At 50.4% G+C, this 15,971-nt stretch overlaps 2 protein-coding genes across 2 annotated transcripts; one reads left to right on the top strand and one right to left on the bottom strand.

Moving 5' to 3' along the window:
- Window positions 1-1,504: 1,504 nt before the first annotated feature.
- PSMB5 (proteasome 20S subunit beta 5) lies at window positions 1,505-7,184 on the bottom strand. Its single transcript, XM_079914162.1, has 3 exons — window positions 6,884-7,184; window positions 5,844-6,150; window positions 1,505-2,037 (listed from the first exon to the last, which is right to left on the bottom strand). Exons 1-3 carry the CDS (start codon window positions 7,079-7,081, stop codon window positions 1,751-1,753), a joined length of 792 nt encoding a protein of 263 aa, XP_079770288.1. The 5' UTR covers window positions 7,082-7,184; the 3' UTR covers window positions 1,505-1,750.
- A 4,074-nt stretch (window positions 7,185-11,258) lies between these two features.
- On the top strand, window positions 11,259-12,134 carry PSMB11 (proteasome subunit beta 11; the record flags this gene model as incomplete). The annotated part of the gene is made up of 1 exon (XM_079913837.1): window positions 11,259-12,134. The coding sequence occupies one exon, from the start codon at window positions 11,259-11,261 to the stop codon at window positions 12,132-12,134; it is 876 nt and encodes a 291-aa protein (XP_079769963.1).
- Between the last annotated feature and the right edge of the window lie 3,837 nt (window positions 12,135-15,971).

Genomic DNA, 15,971 nt, shown 5'->3' with positions numbered 1-15,971 from the left:
CCTACATGCCGCGGAGCAACTAGGCCCGTGCGCCACAACTACTGAGCCTGTGCTCTAGAGCCCGCGAGCCACAACTACTGAGCCTGCGCACCCCAACTACTGAGCCTGCGCGTCTGGAGCCTGTGCCCCGCAACAGGAGAGGCCGCGACAGTGAAAGGCTCGCGCACCGCGATGAAGAGTGGTCCCCGCTTGCCGCAACTAGAGAAAGCCCTCGCACAGAAACGAAGACCCAACACAGCCAAAAATAAATAAAATTTTAAAAAAAGAGTTCTAATTTTGTAAAAGGTCTGCAAACCACTGTCCTAAGTGAGAGGAAGATGACTGTGTCTCTGCCTCTTGCAGCTAAGCATCTGCCGGCGGCTGTGCAGAAGGGAGCTGTAGCGTGGCTCCTGCCTGCTTTGATTGTAGAGCAGGTCTAGGTCCACGCTGGCAGCTCCTCAGCTCCAGGGGCTCTGGAGGCACCTTTCAGCAAAATGAATCTCCTTAGGCACCAGAGTCATTTGTTTTCCAAACTCCCTTCTCTGGTCTCACTAATTCCCAATTTCCCTGCATTTGACAAATGCAATTAACAAGCCTCCATCAGTTCCTGGCCGACAGCCCTCATCAGTCAATACGGAGACTGCAGGAGGCTGAAGGGGGAGGGAAGGTGCAAGAAGGGAAGGTTGCTGCAGTATGGGGGAGAAGAGGCTTTACCCCTCTATTTCTGTGGATAACCCTTCCCAGCCCCTTGGCCTCAAAAGACGACACTCCACTGTCACCCTCACCAACCACTTTCTTCCTTCTTGCCAACTAATACAAATCAGTGTTTATGCCCTTCTCTCCCATTTCTTAAGTTTCTCCCATCAACCTCCTCTATCTCCCCTACGTCCTATGTCTTGTCTTTAACAGAAGGCCTTGCCATCTGCTGCCACCATAGCTTGGGAAGCCCCTCAGCGCTGGGTGTGATAAATCAGCCATCTCTGCTCTCAGCAGGGCATCTTCCCCACCCACACGTTCCAGTGAAAATTCTGTGCCGCTTCCTGCCCAGGAGACTGTAAGTCCACCATCATCTCCTTCTGTCTCCCACACTGGCACACGCTGGAGGGCCAGGACAGGGATCACCAGGCTGGTGGTCACTACTGCTTTCACACACACCTCTGTCCTCTCTTTTCCCAGGGTCAAAGGCTTCCCTTCCCAACTGGCTTACCCTCTTCACCTTTCTGCTCTCCATGTAGCATCAGCCTCCCCTCCCGCACCACAGGAGGAGAGCTTTTTTCCTCCGAGCTCGGCCTGGTACAGCCCTGTGCATCTTTCCACCTCATCAACTTTTCATCTCTTTGCAAACAGAATCAGGAAGTCTCTCCCTCCTCCCTCCCTCTCCTTCTCCTTTGTTATTAGCTTCATGAGTGGGGACGTTAATGTATTCACTAGCGGATGTCTTCACACCGCTGTTTCCTGTAATTACAGTCACTTCCCTCCCACTGTCCCGGCTTATTTGACTGTAAAGTGCTTGGAGGAGGGACAGTGTGGAGAAAAGACACAATACAGGCTGAGATCGAGTAGTGTAATGTTAACATCCAAGAAAGTAAAACAAATAATTACCTCTGCAGTAGCTCATTAACAACGGGTAACACATGGAGGTCAATGCACCAGAGATTAAAAAAAAATGATGGATACAATCAGGGACCCCTCCACTAGAGGATGGGGAGCTGTACCCATATTACCAACAACAGTCACCCCAAGCAAGGCAAGCAGCCACATCTGCCCTCCTTCAGGGGGTAGATCCACTATATTTGTCATGTAGATCAGCTACATTGTTACTGGAGACTCGGATCCAGCCATCCTCCCGGACATGGTAGAGGTTGACGGAACCTCCTGAGTAGGCATCTCTGTAGGTGGCTTGGTAGATGGCGCGACGGGCCAGATCATAGGCCTCTTCCACCTCCAGGTCATAGGAGTAACCCCTATCCATGACCCCATAAGCATACACAGAGCCAGAACCTACAGAGAAGGTGGCCCCCGAGATCCGGTTTCCTTCACTGTCCACGTAGTAGAGGCCTGGAAAGAGAGATGAGGTTAGTAAGAAAAAAATGATCACCGCTTTTGACATCTGATTCATCCTCCAAGGCAACAGTTCTCCATTCTTGTTGAAAACCAGGGGAGACCAACAGAAATACAAGAAAATAGCACTTCTATAAAATTACTTAAAAAAAAGGTGAAGAAATCAAATTAAATTTTAAGACTTCAGGATTCTACACATACCATCCCATCTTACCTCACATTACAGTAACTGCCTTGTCTGTCTTCTCTGTACAACCAAAAAGCAAGTATAATTCAAATGACTTAGGTTTCAAGCACAGAACTTCAGGCACTGTGAGAGGTAATATTTAAGACAATCCTGGGATTTCCCTGGCGGTCCAGCGGTTAAGACTCTGCACTTCCAACGCAGGGGGTGCAGGTACGATCCCTGGTTGGTGAACTAGGATCCCACAGGCTGTGCAGCCAAAAAATGAAGGAAAAAAAACCCAAAAAGACAATCCTAACCCTCAGGGTTTAGACTATCTGGAGTGCAAGGCATACGTCACACAGTAGGAGAATAAAGCCTATAATTTTAAATCATATTGTAAAGACCCGCACTGTCCAGTATGGTAGCCACTAGCCACATGTGACTACTAAGCATTTGAAATGAAGCTAGTACCACATGCTAGCTAGTACCACATCATAATAATATTTTGGATCTACTGGGTTAAATAAAATATATTATTACAATTAATTTTCCTTTTTATTTTAAAAAATGTGGCTACTATAACATTTAAAATTACATGTATGGCTCACACTATATTTCTATTGGACAGTGCTGGTACAGTGGTAGGCCAGGTCAATCGCCCATTTTTTTATTTTAATTTTTTAAATTAATTTCTTTTTTTTTTGGCTGCGCTGAGCGGCTTGTGGGCTCTTAGTTCCCCAAACCCGGGCCCTCGGCAGTGAAAGCGCACAGTCCTAACCACCAGACTGCCAGGGAATTCCCCCAACCACTATTTTTATAAAGTTTTATTGGAACATAGCCACAGCCATTTGTGTATATATTGTCTATGACTACTTTTTTGCTAAAACAATGGAGCTATGTAGTTGAGACAAAGATCATATAGCCTACAAGCCTAGAATATTTACTTATATTTGGCCCTTTATGAAAAAGTTAGCCAACCTCTAGTATAGGCAAAAGTTTAGACAAAGATGTAGTAAAATTTTTATCATTTCCATCTGCCCACTGGGCCTCTCCAGCTGGATGCCTTTGTCACCAAATTCATATTTAAATTTCCTGTCCTCAAATACTTTTAGTGGTTCTCCATTACCTACCAAACTCATCCGTCTTCTGCCCCACCAATCCTGCTGTATTTTCAAATTCTGTCAATGCATCACTAATATTTTTCCTATTTCAGTGGTTCTCAACACTCACTATGCATCAGAATCCTCTAAGGAATTTTTTTTTTTTTTTTTTTTTGCCACAACAAGCATCTTGCAGGATCTTAGTTTCTGGATCAGGGATCAAACCCAGGGCCCCGGCTGTGAAAGTGCTAAGTCCTAGCCAATGGACAACCAGGGAATTCCCAGGAAGTTTTTAAAAAAGATGCCTAGGACTTACCCCAGGTATTCTTTTTCAATTGGTCTGGGTGGGGGACAAGCATGGATCTAGATTCTTAAGTTCTTCAGGTGATTATGATACAAGCCAGGTTGAAAAGCACTGCCCTTATCAGTTTTCAGGTTCCAATGGTTCTAACATGGAGCCCCTCCTCAAGTCCCATTGCCACTACCTTGCCTAGCAGCTCACCATCTGGTTCCAATTGCTTCACAATTAAACTAGACTTTAGTTCCAATTAAATTAGATGTCCAGTTACTTCCCCCAAAATCTCATGCTTCTTCCCTGTCTTCTTTTGTTCATTGTTTCCTTTCTCTCATTTTCACATCCAGGAAAATGAGTCCGCCTCAATTCCTCCCATCAGAAGCAATCCCCCCACCCCCCAAATTCCTTCAACATTTTATTGGTTCTCTTTAAAGTGGCATTCATCTCATTCAGCCTTGCATTAAGTAATCTGTGACCCTTTCTCAGTCAGCTTGAGGCCGGGGGCTGACTCATCCTGAATGGGACAGCTTGTCAGGAAGGCTTCTTGAGATGGTACAATTTAGGTTATGCTATGACTTCCTGGGTTTTCCTTGCTAGCCAGTTTCTGTACTCTCTTACATTGTTTTCCACCACCTGGGACCAATCCAATAGCTAAGGGTTCAAAACAACATTTCTGAAATGCTACCCTAGACCACACAAGATGTATGGAACTCTTCTTTCACACTTTTCAAAGAGAAAAGTGTTTCAATTTCCAAAGTAACAAACTGAGCTCCTCTATCACATGCACTTTTAAATCTCTCCTCATTCATCCTCTATTTCTTTTTTCTTTCTTTTTTTTTTTTTTTTGCGGTAGGCGGGCCTCTCACTGTTGTGGCCTCTCCCGTTGCGGAGCACAGGCTCCGGATGCGCAGGCTCAGCGGCCATGGCTCACGGGCCTAGCCGCTCCGCGGCATATGGGATCTTCCCAGACCGGGGCACGAACCTGTGTCCCCTGCATCGGCAGGCAGACTCAACCACCGCGCCACCAGGGAAGCCCATTTCATCCTCTATTGAGTAATGAACTAATATTCTCCAAAGCAAATGAAAAAGTGGTGGGTATGCTACAGTTGTTCAAAAGAGGAAAACTAGGCATTTAGAAAGCAGGTAAATGAGGGAATTCCCTGGTGGTCCAGTGGTTAGGACTCAGTGCTTTCACTGGTCAGGAATCCCTGACAGTTCAATTTCTAGTCAAGGAATCCCGCAAGCCGTGCAGTCAAAAAAAAAAAAAAAAAAAAAAAGGAGTGGGGGGCAGGTAAATGAATGAAGCAAGACCAATAGGAGGAAAGAGTAACTATTTTCAAGCACCAAAGGGGAAAATTAAACAGAAAGTGACTAGCTGTATCCCAGCTTGACTAAAGGGACAGTCACAATTGGCTGAAAAAGAACTGATATCAGATACAAGACTGAATTTCCTGGCAAGGTTTTTATATACCAGAAGGAAAAATAGGCTAAGGAATTTCTTTTCAGAGATGACAACAGGACCTAGGTGATTATATCAAGCAAAGAAAGGAGATGAGCCCCAAAGGGCCCCCCTTCTAGGCCAAAGACTCTTCAGAAAAAAGGGAAGAGAAATGACTAACTTTTGAGTAGGTACTTAGTGTCGCTGTCCAATATGGAAGGCACCAGCGACATGTCGCTGTGAGCACCTGAAATGGGGCTAATGACACATGCCGAAATGATAGTAGTTATTTTGGATTAAGAGAACTGTTAAAATTAATTTCACCCATTTCTTTTCACTTTTTAAATACATCCATTAGAAAATGTAAAATTACATGTGCGGCTCACATTGTATTTCTATCAGATGGCACTGACTAGAGTTTTTATGTCTATTAGCCGATTTAATTCTTAAATACAACTCTTTGCAGGTCTTATCATTTTACAGGAAAGGCCAGAAGGAAACACATTATGTGTCAGACACTACATGCTTGACATGTATTACCTCATGGAACCTATGTAACAGATGATGAAACAGTCTGAGAAAATAAGCAACCTGCCCAAGGTCACATGGGTGGTCAGTGACACAGCTGATCTACTTCCCTGCCCCTTCCTGCACTACAGCCCTTCCTTGAACAAACAGACGAAAGGACTGAGAACTAACCAACACATCCCCAGCACTGACATAAGCTCTTCTATTCATCTGTTCATCCAACCCCTCTTCTCTGTAGTGCCAGCCCAAGAATCACATGGTTGCAGCTTAACTCACCAGGGCCTCTCTTATCCCAGCCACAGATCATGGTGCCCATGGACAGCCCCATGCCTTTATACTGATACACCATGTTGGCAAGCAGCTTGGAGGCAGCTGCTACCGAGATGCGTTCCTTGTTTCGAAGCTCATAGATTCGACACTGCCGAGCCAACAGCCGCTCCCAAAAGCTGCAATCCGCTGCACCCCCAGCCATGGTACCCAGCAGGTAGGGGTTGATCTCTATCACCTTCTTTACTGTCTGGGAGGCAATGTAGGCACCTGCTGTGGCCCGGGAGTCTGCTGCAACAATGACTCCATGGCGAAACTGTTAAGATCAGAGGAAACACAAAACAGGCCACATGAGACCACAAAAACATCATCTTTGACATTTCTTTATGCATCAGTGCAAACCCAGAACATCTCTGTCTCTGCCGTTTTATACTTCACAACATACTTTCCCTCATATTAATGTCACTAGAGCTTCACATCAATCCCTTGACATGGGATTACCTTCAGTATTACCTTCACTTGATGGCTGAGGAATGAGATCGAACGACTTACCCTAGATCATACAGCCAGTTATTGCAAAGCTGGGCCAAGAATCCCAACTGTCTGGCTCCTAGTACAGTGCTTCCTCCCACCAATCTTCCTCCTCAAACCATAACGTTTCGGTAACCCTGGCCTATCGGGGCTTCTCAGTTTCTAAAACCTTTGGTGGTTACAACAGCCTTCCCTCTGCCAGTGTTCACTGCTGCTGCGGCCTTTCCTGGACAGGAGCACCCTGGGGTCGCCTAGGTATCAACCCAAGCGGCCTCGGGCTCCTTCTCCCATTTACCACACGCCCCGCCCTTCCAGCCCCATCGCCCCCCACTCCGGCCAGAGCGAGAACCGAGGCCTCTCGGGGCAGTGACACAGCAAAACCGCCGGGGTTGGGGTGAGAGGTCCGAGCCTCCGTCTGGGTTTCGTGGCCGCGACCACCGCGGGTTCCGGACCAGCTGGGAGGTCGGGAAGGGCGCGGGCGCACGGAACTGAGCCCGGCGCGACGGCTGGGTCCGCACCTTGAAGGCCAGGGTGGTAGTTCCATGAAGCATTTCGATTCTCGGCTCCTCTGGGACACCCCAGCTGGGCGCGACCAGGCTCAGCCCATCGCTGGGACTCCCTGGACCCAGGTCCAGCAGATCCGCACGACCCCCGAGCCCGAAAAACCCGCGCCGGTTCACGGGTAGCGGCCTCTCCAACACGCTGGCCAGCGCCATGTCTAGTAAGGGCAAAGGGAACTGCCTGCCAGAATGCCTAGCAAAGAGCGGCCGGGCAACGCCTCGTCGTCACAGCTTCACTTCCTATTAAATCTATCACAGGGAGCAACCATTTTAACTCCTGGCAACCACGCCTCCAAACACAAGAGCCAGACGCGAGTGATTATTTTCACCGAGGAGGAAAAAATAAATGGCTTCACTCCCCTTAAATTACAAAGAGATGTGGCTGCCATCTTGACTTTGGTCACGTAAACAACACGGGATTAGATTAACCTCAAATTCATAGGAAGCAATCGCAAACGTCCAGGTTGAGGGACGGAAGTGGGGCCGGCCATCTTTCAGAAGGGCGTGACTGGATGAAATCCTGTTCTAAACGGTAGCGGTAAATCAGCCCCGCGCCGCCCCGCCCCGCCCGGTGTCCTAGCAACACTTACATCACTACTGCTTCAGCAGTCTGTTAACGCGACTGAAGTTGCCATTTTGTGTAAGGGCACTCTCTAATACTGGGTAAAATAATGATCTACGCTGAGGCCATTTTCCTATGAAGTTAGTAAAACCACAGTAGTTTGTGCTAAAAAGCGCAACAAAATAAGAGCGCTATACCGCTTGTTGTTTGATAACATCAATCGCCACGCTACCCACGTTCTCTAACAGTAACCAGTTTTTAAGATTCAGCATTGTCTTTACTCTCACCCTCTGGTGGAAATTCTATTGAGTAATGAATTGACCAAAAGGCAGATAGAAGAATAAAGAAGGAAAAGCAAAGGGCCCAGTTAATCCACAGACTGGGTTCGCAATTCAGCTCCTGAATAACTGAGTCAATAGTAATTTACCATTTCAGAGCCCGGAGGAGAGTTGAGGCTCCATAAAGATGTACAGAGAGGTTTTCTGACTTAAGCTAGCTAAGACAAGCTCTTGTTCAGGAATGTGCTGTATTTCATTGTTTCTTCCTCTCTTCACCCACCTTCATTTTTCAGCCCTTTTGGGAACCATAACAAGCAAGGAAGTGGGCAAGTGTATGAAATGTTGCCTCCTGCTTTATGGTTCTATGAAGACAGCATCTGCCCTTCCTTGTTGGATTCCAGCAGCAACATCCATCAATATCTAAATTCCTGGGCTTCCCTGGTGGCGCAGTGGTTGAGAATCCTCCTGCCAATGCAGGGGACACGAGTTCGATCCCTGGTCCGGGAAGATCCCACATGCCGTGGAGCAGCTGAGCACATGCACCACAACTACTGAGGCTGTGCTCTAGAGCCCGTGAGCCACAACTACTGAGCCCGTGTGCCGCAACTACTGAAGCACATGCCTAGAGCCTGTGCTCCGCAACAAGAGAAGCCACCACAATGAGAAGCCCGTGCACCACAACGAAGGGTGGCCCCCGCTCACCGCAACTAGAGAAAGCCTGTGTGCAGCAACGAACACTCAACACAGCCAAAAATAAATTTATTAAAAAAAATACATATATATATATATATATATAAATTCCTCTTTCCTCTGATGCCCAACTCAGCCCCTCCTCCTCCCAACAGACTCTGAGAGTGTTGTATTTTTAATGCTGAAATTTGGCAACTCTTTCCAAACCCAACCATCAGAATGTAATGAAGCAGAAGATCTTTCTGTGGCTCTCACACTTGGATGGTGTGGAAAATGCAGAGTGCCTCTGTTTACTGAGCATGTATTATTTTGCAGTCACTCCTGCAATGCAACTAATCCTCCTGACTTCTCTCAGTGGTTCTTTCCCTCTGCCACTAATGCTGTCTGCCTCTCTTAAGGCACTTTCACATTTTACCTGGTTATAAATATACATTTATCTCCCACTGGATTGTGAGCTTTTAAAGACAGGCATTTCTCGGGAATTCCCTGGCGGTCCAGTGGTTAGGACTCCACACTTTCAGCGCCAGGGCCTCAGGTTCAATCCCTGGTCAGGGAAATAAGATCCCACAAGCTGCACGGCATGGCCAAAAAAACACAACAACTGTAAAGACAGGCATTTCTCTATTATTTATCTCTGTGCCCGCTGTGTGCTTAATACACGTTTGCAAAATGAACACATGAAAGAATGACAATAATGTTCTTCCAGTCACAGAGGCTTGAAGCCCTGGCTCATCTTGACAACTCCCCTTCCTTTACTCCACGTCCACTAGGTTGCCAAGTCCTGTTCATTCTCCCTCTACAGTGCTTCTTACATTCTTTTTCATTGCAACTGATACCGCCTTTGGCTTCTTATCTCCTCACTCCTGAATTACTGAAATATTCTCCTGATTTTTCTGGGTACAAACTATATCTCTAATTTATTCTGCGCAGCACCAGATTGATTTTCCTGAAACATCTTGATCTTATCATTTGCCTGCTTAAAAATGGTCTGTAAGGTTCAGCTCCTCAGCATGCATTCAAGGCCTTCCATAATCTGTTCCCAATTTACCTTACATTAGTTCTCTGCTCCAAGGTCCCACTCAGGGAGACCTCAAAGAGGAGAGGTACAAATGATCAGTGCTGCTGTTGGTGGGAATATAAATTGGTGCAGTCACTATGGAGAATAGTATGGAATTTCCTCAAAAAAAAAATTAAAAATAGAACTACCATATGACCTAGTAATCCCATGTCTGGGTATTTATCCAAAGGAAATGAAATCATTATCTCGTAGAGATAGCTGCACCCCAATGTTCATTGCAGCATTATTCACAACTGCCAAGATGTGGAAACAATATCCATCATCAATGGATGAACGCGTAAAGTGTTATATATGTGGTGGAACATTATTCAGCCATAAAAAAGAAGGAAATCCTGCCATCTGTGACAACTTGGATGAAACCTGAGGGCATTATTGCCAAGTGCAAGAAGTCAGATGGAGAAAAACAAATACTGTATGATCTTACTTATATGTAGAGTATAACAAAGCCAAACTTTTAGAAACAGATAGTAGATTGGTGGTTGCCAGAGGCTCAGGGTTGGAGAAAATGAGATGTTGGTCAAAAGTGTACAAACTTCCAGTCATAAGAGGAATAAGTTCTGGGAATCTAATGTACAGCATGGCAACTATAGTTAACAATACTCTTGTATACTTGAAAGTTGCCAAGAGAGTAGATCTTAAATGTTCTTATCATAACAACAACAAAAATGGTAATCAAGTAAGGTGAAGGATTTAACTTACCTTATGGTGTAAACATTTTGCAATACACAGACACACACACAGAGGTATCAAATCATCATATTGTACACCTTAAACTTACGCAATGCTATACGTCCATTGTATCTCAATAAAGCAGGGGTTGGGGGAAGAAAGCAATGATAAGTGCTGTAGTTCAGAGGTGAGAGAGTTTGGTATAGATTGGGGTGAGGTTGGGGGTCCAGGAAGGCTTTGGCAAGGAGGTCTGGATCATTTCCTTAAATATCACTTAGATCCCCTTTCTTCTCAAACTCACAGTCTCTCCTCTCTCGCCCCGGATCTGGGAAGTATTTTCAGAATAGGTGGTACTTAAGCCAGACTTGGAAAGATAGGATTCAAAAAGATGAAGGGGAGGTGGGAGATGTGTTAGGAATTGCGTGAAAAGAGGTTGTGGTGGATGGATTAGGATTGGACCACAGTGGGCCTTAAATGCCAGCCTAGGGTGGACAACAGGAAAGCCCGGCATCCCAACCACTAGGCCACCAGGGAACGCCCATGGCAATCTCTTCTGACTGTGCCATTGCACTGACTTGTCTCCACCTTTCCCTAGGCTGGCAGCCCTTTCAGGGCAGGGGCAGGGCCTTATTTATATTTGTGCGCCCAGTGCCCTCCATAGGAAAACCCAGAGGAACCCAGCTCTGCTCCTTCCACTGGTGCTCCCTTTCCTTTTCAGTTTCCCAGCCACCACCCAACTCCAGGTGCTTGGAGGATGACAGACAGGAGACTCCTTGGATGACGCTCGGGTGTGTCATGGGCAGCGTCTCCCCAGCGCTGGAGACTCTACTGGCCTCGCTCTGTCTCCCCTCAGCAGTCCTCTGAGGGAGAGGGCGCTGCTCCATCAGCCAATCCCAAAGCCTGGTTTGGGGTTAGGGAGAAGGGAAGCCACGGATCACACGCCTTCCCAGCTGGTTCTGGCCGCAGCCCAGCTCCTCCTTGCTCTCTCTCTTCCTCCGCCTGACCCAGCTCACAAATCCCTGCTTTGTTCCTTCCAACCTTCGCTGGACCCCAGGGATGGCTCTGCAGGATGTGTGCAAGTGGCAGGCCCCCGACACCCAAGAAGCCTCACCTCACCTGCCTCAGGCTGGTGGCTGGGCTCTGCCCCAGGGCTGGGACCCTCAAACCTTCCTGCAAATCCATGGCCCCAGGCTGGCCCATGGTACCACGACCCTGGCTTTCCGCTTCCGTCATGGAGTCATCGCTGCGGCTGACACGCGGTCCTCCTGTGGTGACTACGTGGCCTGTCCAGCCTCACGCAAGGTCATCCCTGTGCATCAGCACCTCCTGGGCACCACCTCTGGCACCTCGGCCGACTGTGCCACATGGTACCGGGTGCTACAGCGGGAGCTGCGGCTGCGGGCACTGAGGGAGGGTCAGCTGCCCAGCGTGGCTGGCGCCGCCAGACTCTTATCAGTCATGATGTCGCGCTATCGGGGGCTGGATCTGTGCGTGGCCACTGCCCTGTGCGGCTGGGACCGTTCCGGCCCTGCCCTCTTCTACGTCTACAGCGACGGCACCTGCCTGCAGGGGGACATCTTCTCGGTGGGCTCTGGATCTCCCTATGCCTATGGTGTGCTAGATGGCGGCTACCACTATGACATGAGCACCCAGGAAGCCTATGCCCTGGCCCGCCGTGCTGTGGCCCATGCCACCCACCGTGATGCCTACTCGGGGGGCTCCGTGGACCTCTTCCACGTGCGGGAGAGTGGATGGGAATATGTGTCCCGCAACGATGCCTGGGTGCTGTACTCGGAACTGCGGAAGCTCCCAGGGCCGGGGCCAGAGCAGGAACGGGAGGAGGAGGCCATCCCGGACAGAGCCGGTGAAGGCGGAGAACCGTCTGTGGCACCAGCGCCGGGGGACTCGAGGATGCCCGCAGAGGCGCTGTGAGCAGCAGCAGGACCTGGGGGCCCAGCCCCGGGAGTGGGTGGCAGATGGGGCCGCAGTGGGGCAGACTCATGGCGTCTGGCTCCTGCTCTCGTGGGTTGCCGGCTTCATTTGTTGCAAGTCTCCATGCCTTTCTCCTCCCGGAGCCATCGAGGCTCTCTCCGACATGTTCCTGTTGGCGCCCAATAGATTGATCCAGCCTCCTTCTCAGCACCGAGTCCTCTTTCAGCAAGTACTTATTGCGCACCGGCTGCACGCCAGATGCTGTGCTAGGTGCTAGACCCTCTTTTCTTGCCATCCTCCTTTCTGCTTTTTCCCCTCCTATCCCCAGTCTCTCTTCCTCTCGTTTTAGTCCTTAGCTCAGCTTCAGAGTCTTCGCCACTTTCTCACCTTGGTGAGTGGAGATGGCTGGAGGAGAATGAAGTGGGGAGAGTAGCCCAGCGGGCCCAGGCTGGAAGAGGAGACAGTGCAGCATGTACACCTGGGGGTGGCGATGGGCTTCCCACATCTGTTTTTCTTCTCTGCCCCCCTCCCCGACCTGACCCTAATGACCATGATGCAAACCCTTTCCTGAACGCAGTTTTCATGATAACTCTTTGAGGTAAAAATGATCCTCACTTGACAGAAGAGGAAACAGGTTCAAAGGGTTATGTGACTTGCCCTAGGTCACACAGTCAGTGCAGAGATGATGCTGGGGTGCAGGCCTTCCGCTCCAGGGCTGTGGTCCTTCAGCTCAGTTTCTCTCCCAGGGCCTCTTCCTGCCAGGCGTCTGGGGAGTGACGTGGGGAAGAGAGCAGCTGGGCCGTGCCCCTGCCTGGTGGCCAGGGAAGGAGGAACCCAGAGGAGCCCGAGGGCCTGGAGGGCTGAGCTCCCTCTACCCCCGCTTGTCAGGACCTGAGCCATCGCCCCAGGCACCTCCCCCGTCCCTTGCACTATGGCTTCCAGGCATGTCATGGCCGTTGCCCAACTTCTCCTCCTGCTGTCCCTTTGCCTGCTCTCCAGCCTCTCTTTCCAGTAGCTCCCTCTGGGCATGAAGAAAAGAGAGAAGCGTCTGTGCTAGTGGGAACTGCTGGGTTAGCACATCCTTTCCCACCCTCCTGTCCCCTTGCCGCTCCCTTGTAAGCCCTGACTTGGCGATGCAGGCTGACGGCTCCAGGAGGGATGCCTCCCCACCCTCCCCTCCCCAGGCCAAGTGAGGGGGGAAAGCACAGTCAGCCTAGGAGGTGGCACCTGAAGATTCCTGAATCTTCTTTCTCTATCCCACTCCTACAGCTTCCAGTCCCAAGATGAACAATACCTTTCCTCCCTCCTGGACACCCCTCCTCCCAGCCTCCAGCCCAGTCGTGAGCCCCAAGCCTGCACCTCAGGCTAAGAATTCCTCCAGGCAGGAGCTGGCCAGACAGAGGAGCCCCAGCAGACTCTGGCTTTCAGGGGATGATGGGAGAGGAGGGAAGAAAGCTAAGGGAGTCCCAGGAGCGAAAGCAGTAGGGGAGAGGGGGGGAAATGGTCAGGGGAAGGGGGACCGCAGAAAGGTGCCCAGTACAGGAAGACTAGGCTTCGAGCCAGGGTCTGGGAATCTGGCTGGTGGCCTCCGTAGCAATTCTTCATCCCTCACCCACTCCTCAGCCTCAGGGGAGGAGGTGCAGGACACTGGCAATGATCACTAGAGGTCAAGGACCCCAGGCCAGCTTGGTCCTGGAGGAACACAGGAGGAAGGGCAGCTTTTGCCCAGGGTTCAAGTGTTTGATTGACGCAGACATAAGAGGGGGCACCTCCACATGCAGAGGTGAGTGTGGGTCTGTGACCTGTTGTATGTGAGTGATCCAGGATAGGCGATGCATGTGCAGTTCCTATGTGCAGAGACAGGAAACAGGCTGGAAGTTATCAGGGAGAAAGACGGGCCTTATCACTTCTTTTGGGGAAAAGAGGTCCAGAGTGGGGTGGGGCAGGGCTCACCCCAATGGTTCGATACTTCTGCATCCTCCCACCCCTGTCCTGAAGCCCCAGGGGTGAGAAAAGGCAGGGAGGGAGGGGCGGGCTAGCTTGGGGTTGCCACTTGAGCCCAGCCCAAGGCTCCCTGAGAACCACATGCGGCTCACCCCCTGGAACACTCTGTGCCCCTCCTCTTCCCATTAATCAGGGAAGGAGGATTAAACCCAGATAGGGAGGGCATAACAGGGGGGGAGCCCCACTCTTCTTGCGTCTCCTCCCATCACCTCTCCCTTTCTCTCTCTCTTTTCCTTCCATGGTTCTGCCCTTCTTCCCTCCCTTTGACGGATTCGGTGTTTCCAATGGTGAGGTATTTAAGACCAGAGATAAGCCTGAGGGTCTAGCTGAAAAGCCTGTTTCCCTACATTGTTGTTTTCCTTGAAGCTTAATGAGTTGGGGAGGACCTTAGGAGGGTGTTAAGGAGGGCTGGGAGAGGAGGCAAAGGCCTGCATCCCACTTCAATGCGCCCCTCCTCGGCCCACGAGTCAATCCCTCCTTCTCTCCACTTACTCCTGGAGGCTTGATGCAGACATCAGGGGAGACCAAAGGTGTGGATCTAGCTCTGAACAGGAAGACTTGTCCTTGTGGCTCCCTGCTTGGAGTGCTGCCTCCTAATCGTCTCCCTCAGGGGCAGACAGTCTGCTCTCACACAGGCCTTCAGGCAGGCAGGGGCCCGGTTCCAGCCTTCAGCAGAGTCAATGACAGTGCCAGCATCGGAGCAGGGTCCTTGTTCTCCCACCGCCTGGTTGCCCTAACCAAATGGCGTGGAAGGTACAAGAAGGCATCTTCCCATTAGAGCAGCCATCCCTGATTATCTGCACTCCGCACTTGGAGGGGAAGGTCACAAGGACCTATCGTGACCCACCTACTTGAGTCCCCAGGAGCCCTGCCTGGAGTTACGAGGCATGGGTGCTAATTCTGGTTGCCGGGTGGACCCCTTCTCTGCTTAGGGAGTGCACGGTGAGAGATGCTGGCCACCCGCTGGGCTCCCACCCCAGTTGACTTTGATTCAGCCCTTCGAACAGCCCGCCTCCCTGGTCCCTCTCCCTCCTCTTTGTGCCCACAAAGAGTAAGACCAGAGACTGGGAAGAATAAAAGGTGGGGCAGCAGGCCCCAGGTCCACTGTGACTGTGCCACCTCGCCCTGGCCCACCCTTTCTCCAGCTGGGACCACAGGCCCCAGGAGGCACTGGCTTACCCCCTCTGCTCTTCCCCACCCATACTTATTCCTAGTCTAGAGCTCCTCTTCCTCTCTTCTTAGTCTTTTATAGCTCCCCCTTTTCTCCACTTTCTCCTTCCCACTTTCCCCTCTGGCCAATCTCCACATCTTAATTTCCTTGGACAGTTTGAGACCAACAGAGAACCCAGAGGTTGTGGGGGTAGAGGTACATGTCATTACCTCTTTCGTCCCTGTATGGTGTCAACCCAAAGCCTCCTCTACTAAGGGGACTTGAAGCGACTGTCCCCCAAAGGAGAAAGGAGAAGGGGTCGAGGGGGTGGGCTCAGGCCTCTCCTCCAGCCCTTTGGCACAGTGACGCTCTTACAGACACCTGAGTGCAGAAAGGAAAGCAGGACTCCAGCTTTACAAAATAAAGTGTTTATTATGAAATTAGAGATGGAGGCCCCTCCCCTTCCTCCCTCTTCCCCTTCCCCAGCTGCCTCCCTCTTTCCTTCCCATCCCTCCCCCTGGGGCCTGGGAAGCACACAAGACAATGCCCAGAGCTAGGTTGCCCAGGGCCGGCTGACGGCTGGGCAGAGCTCCAGGGAGGCGGCCACGTTGGGGGCTGGAGCTCTTGCCCCGGGAGGTGAGCTGGCTCCCTCTCTCGCTGGAGGCCAATGGAGCCAGGATGAG

Source organism: Stenella coeruleoalba (assembly GCF_951394435.1).
Source record: "Stenella coeruleoalba genome assembly, chromosome: 2".
Lineage (NCBI taxonomy): Eukaryota > Metazoa > Chordata > Mammalia > Artiodactyla > Delphinidae > Stenella > Stenella coeruleoalba.
The sequence above is the reverse complement of the archived record's forward strand: the minus strand, read 5'-3'. Positions and strand labels throughout refer to the sequence as shown.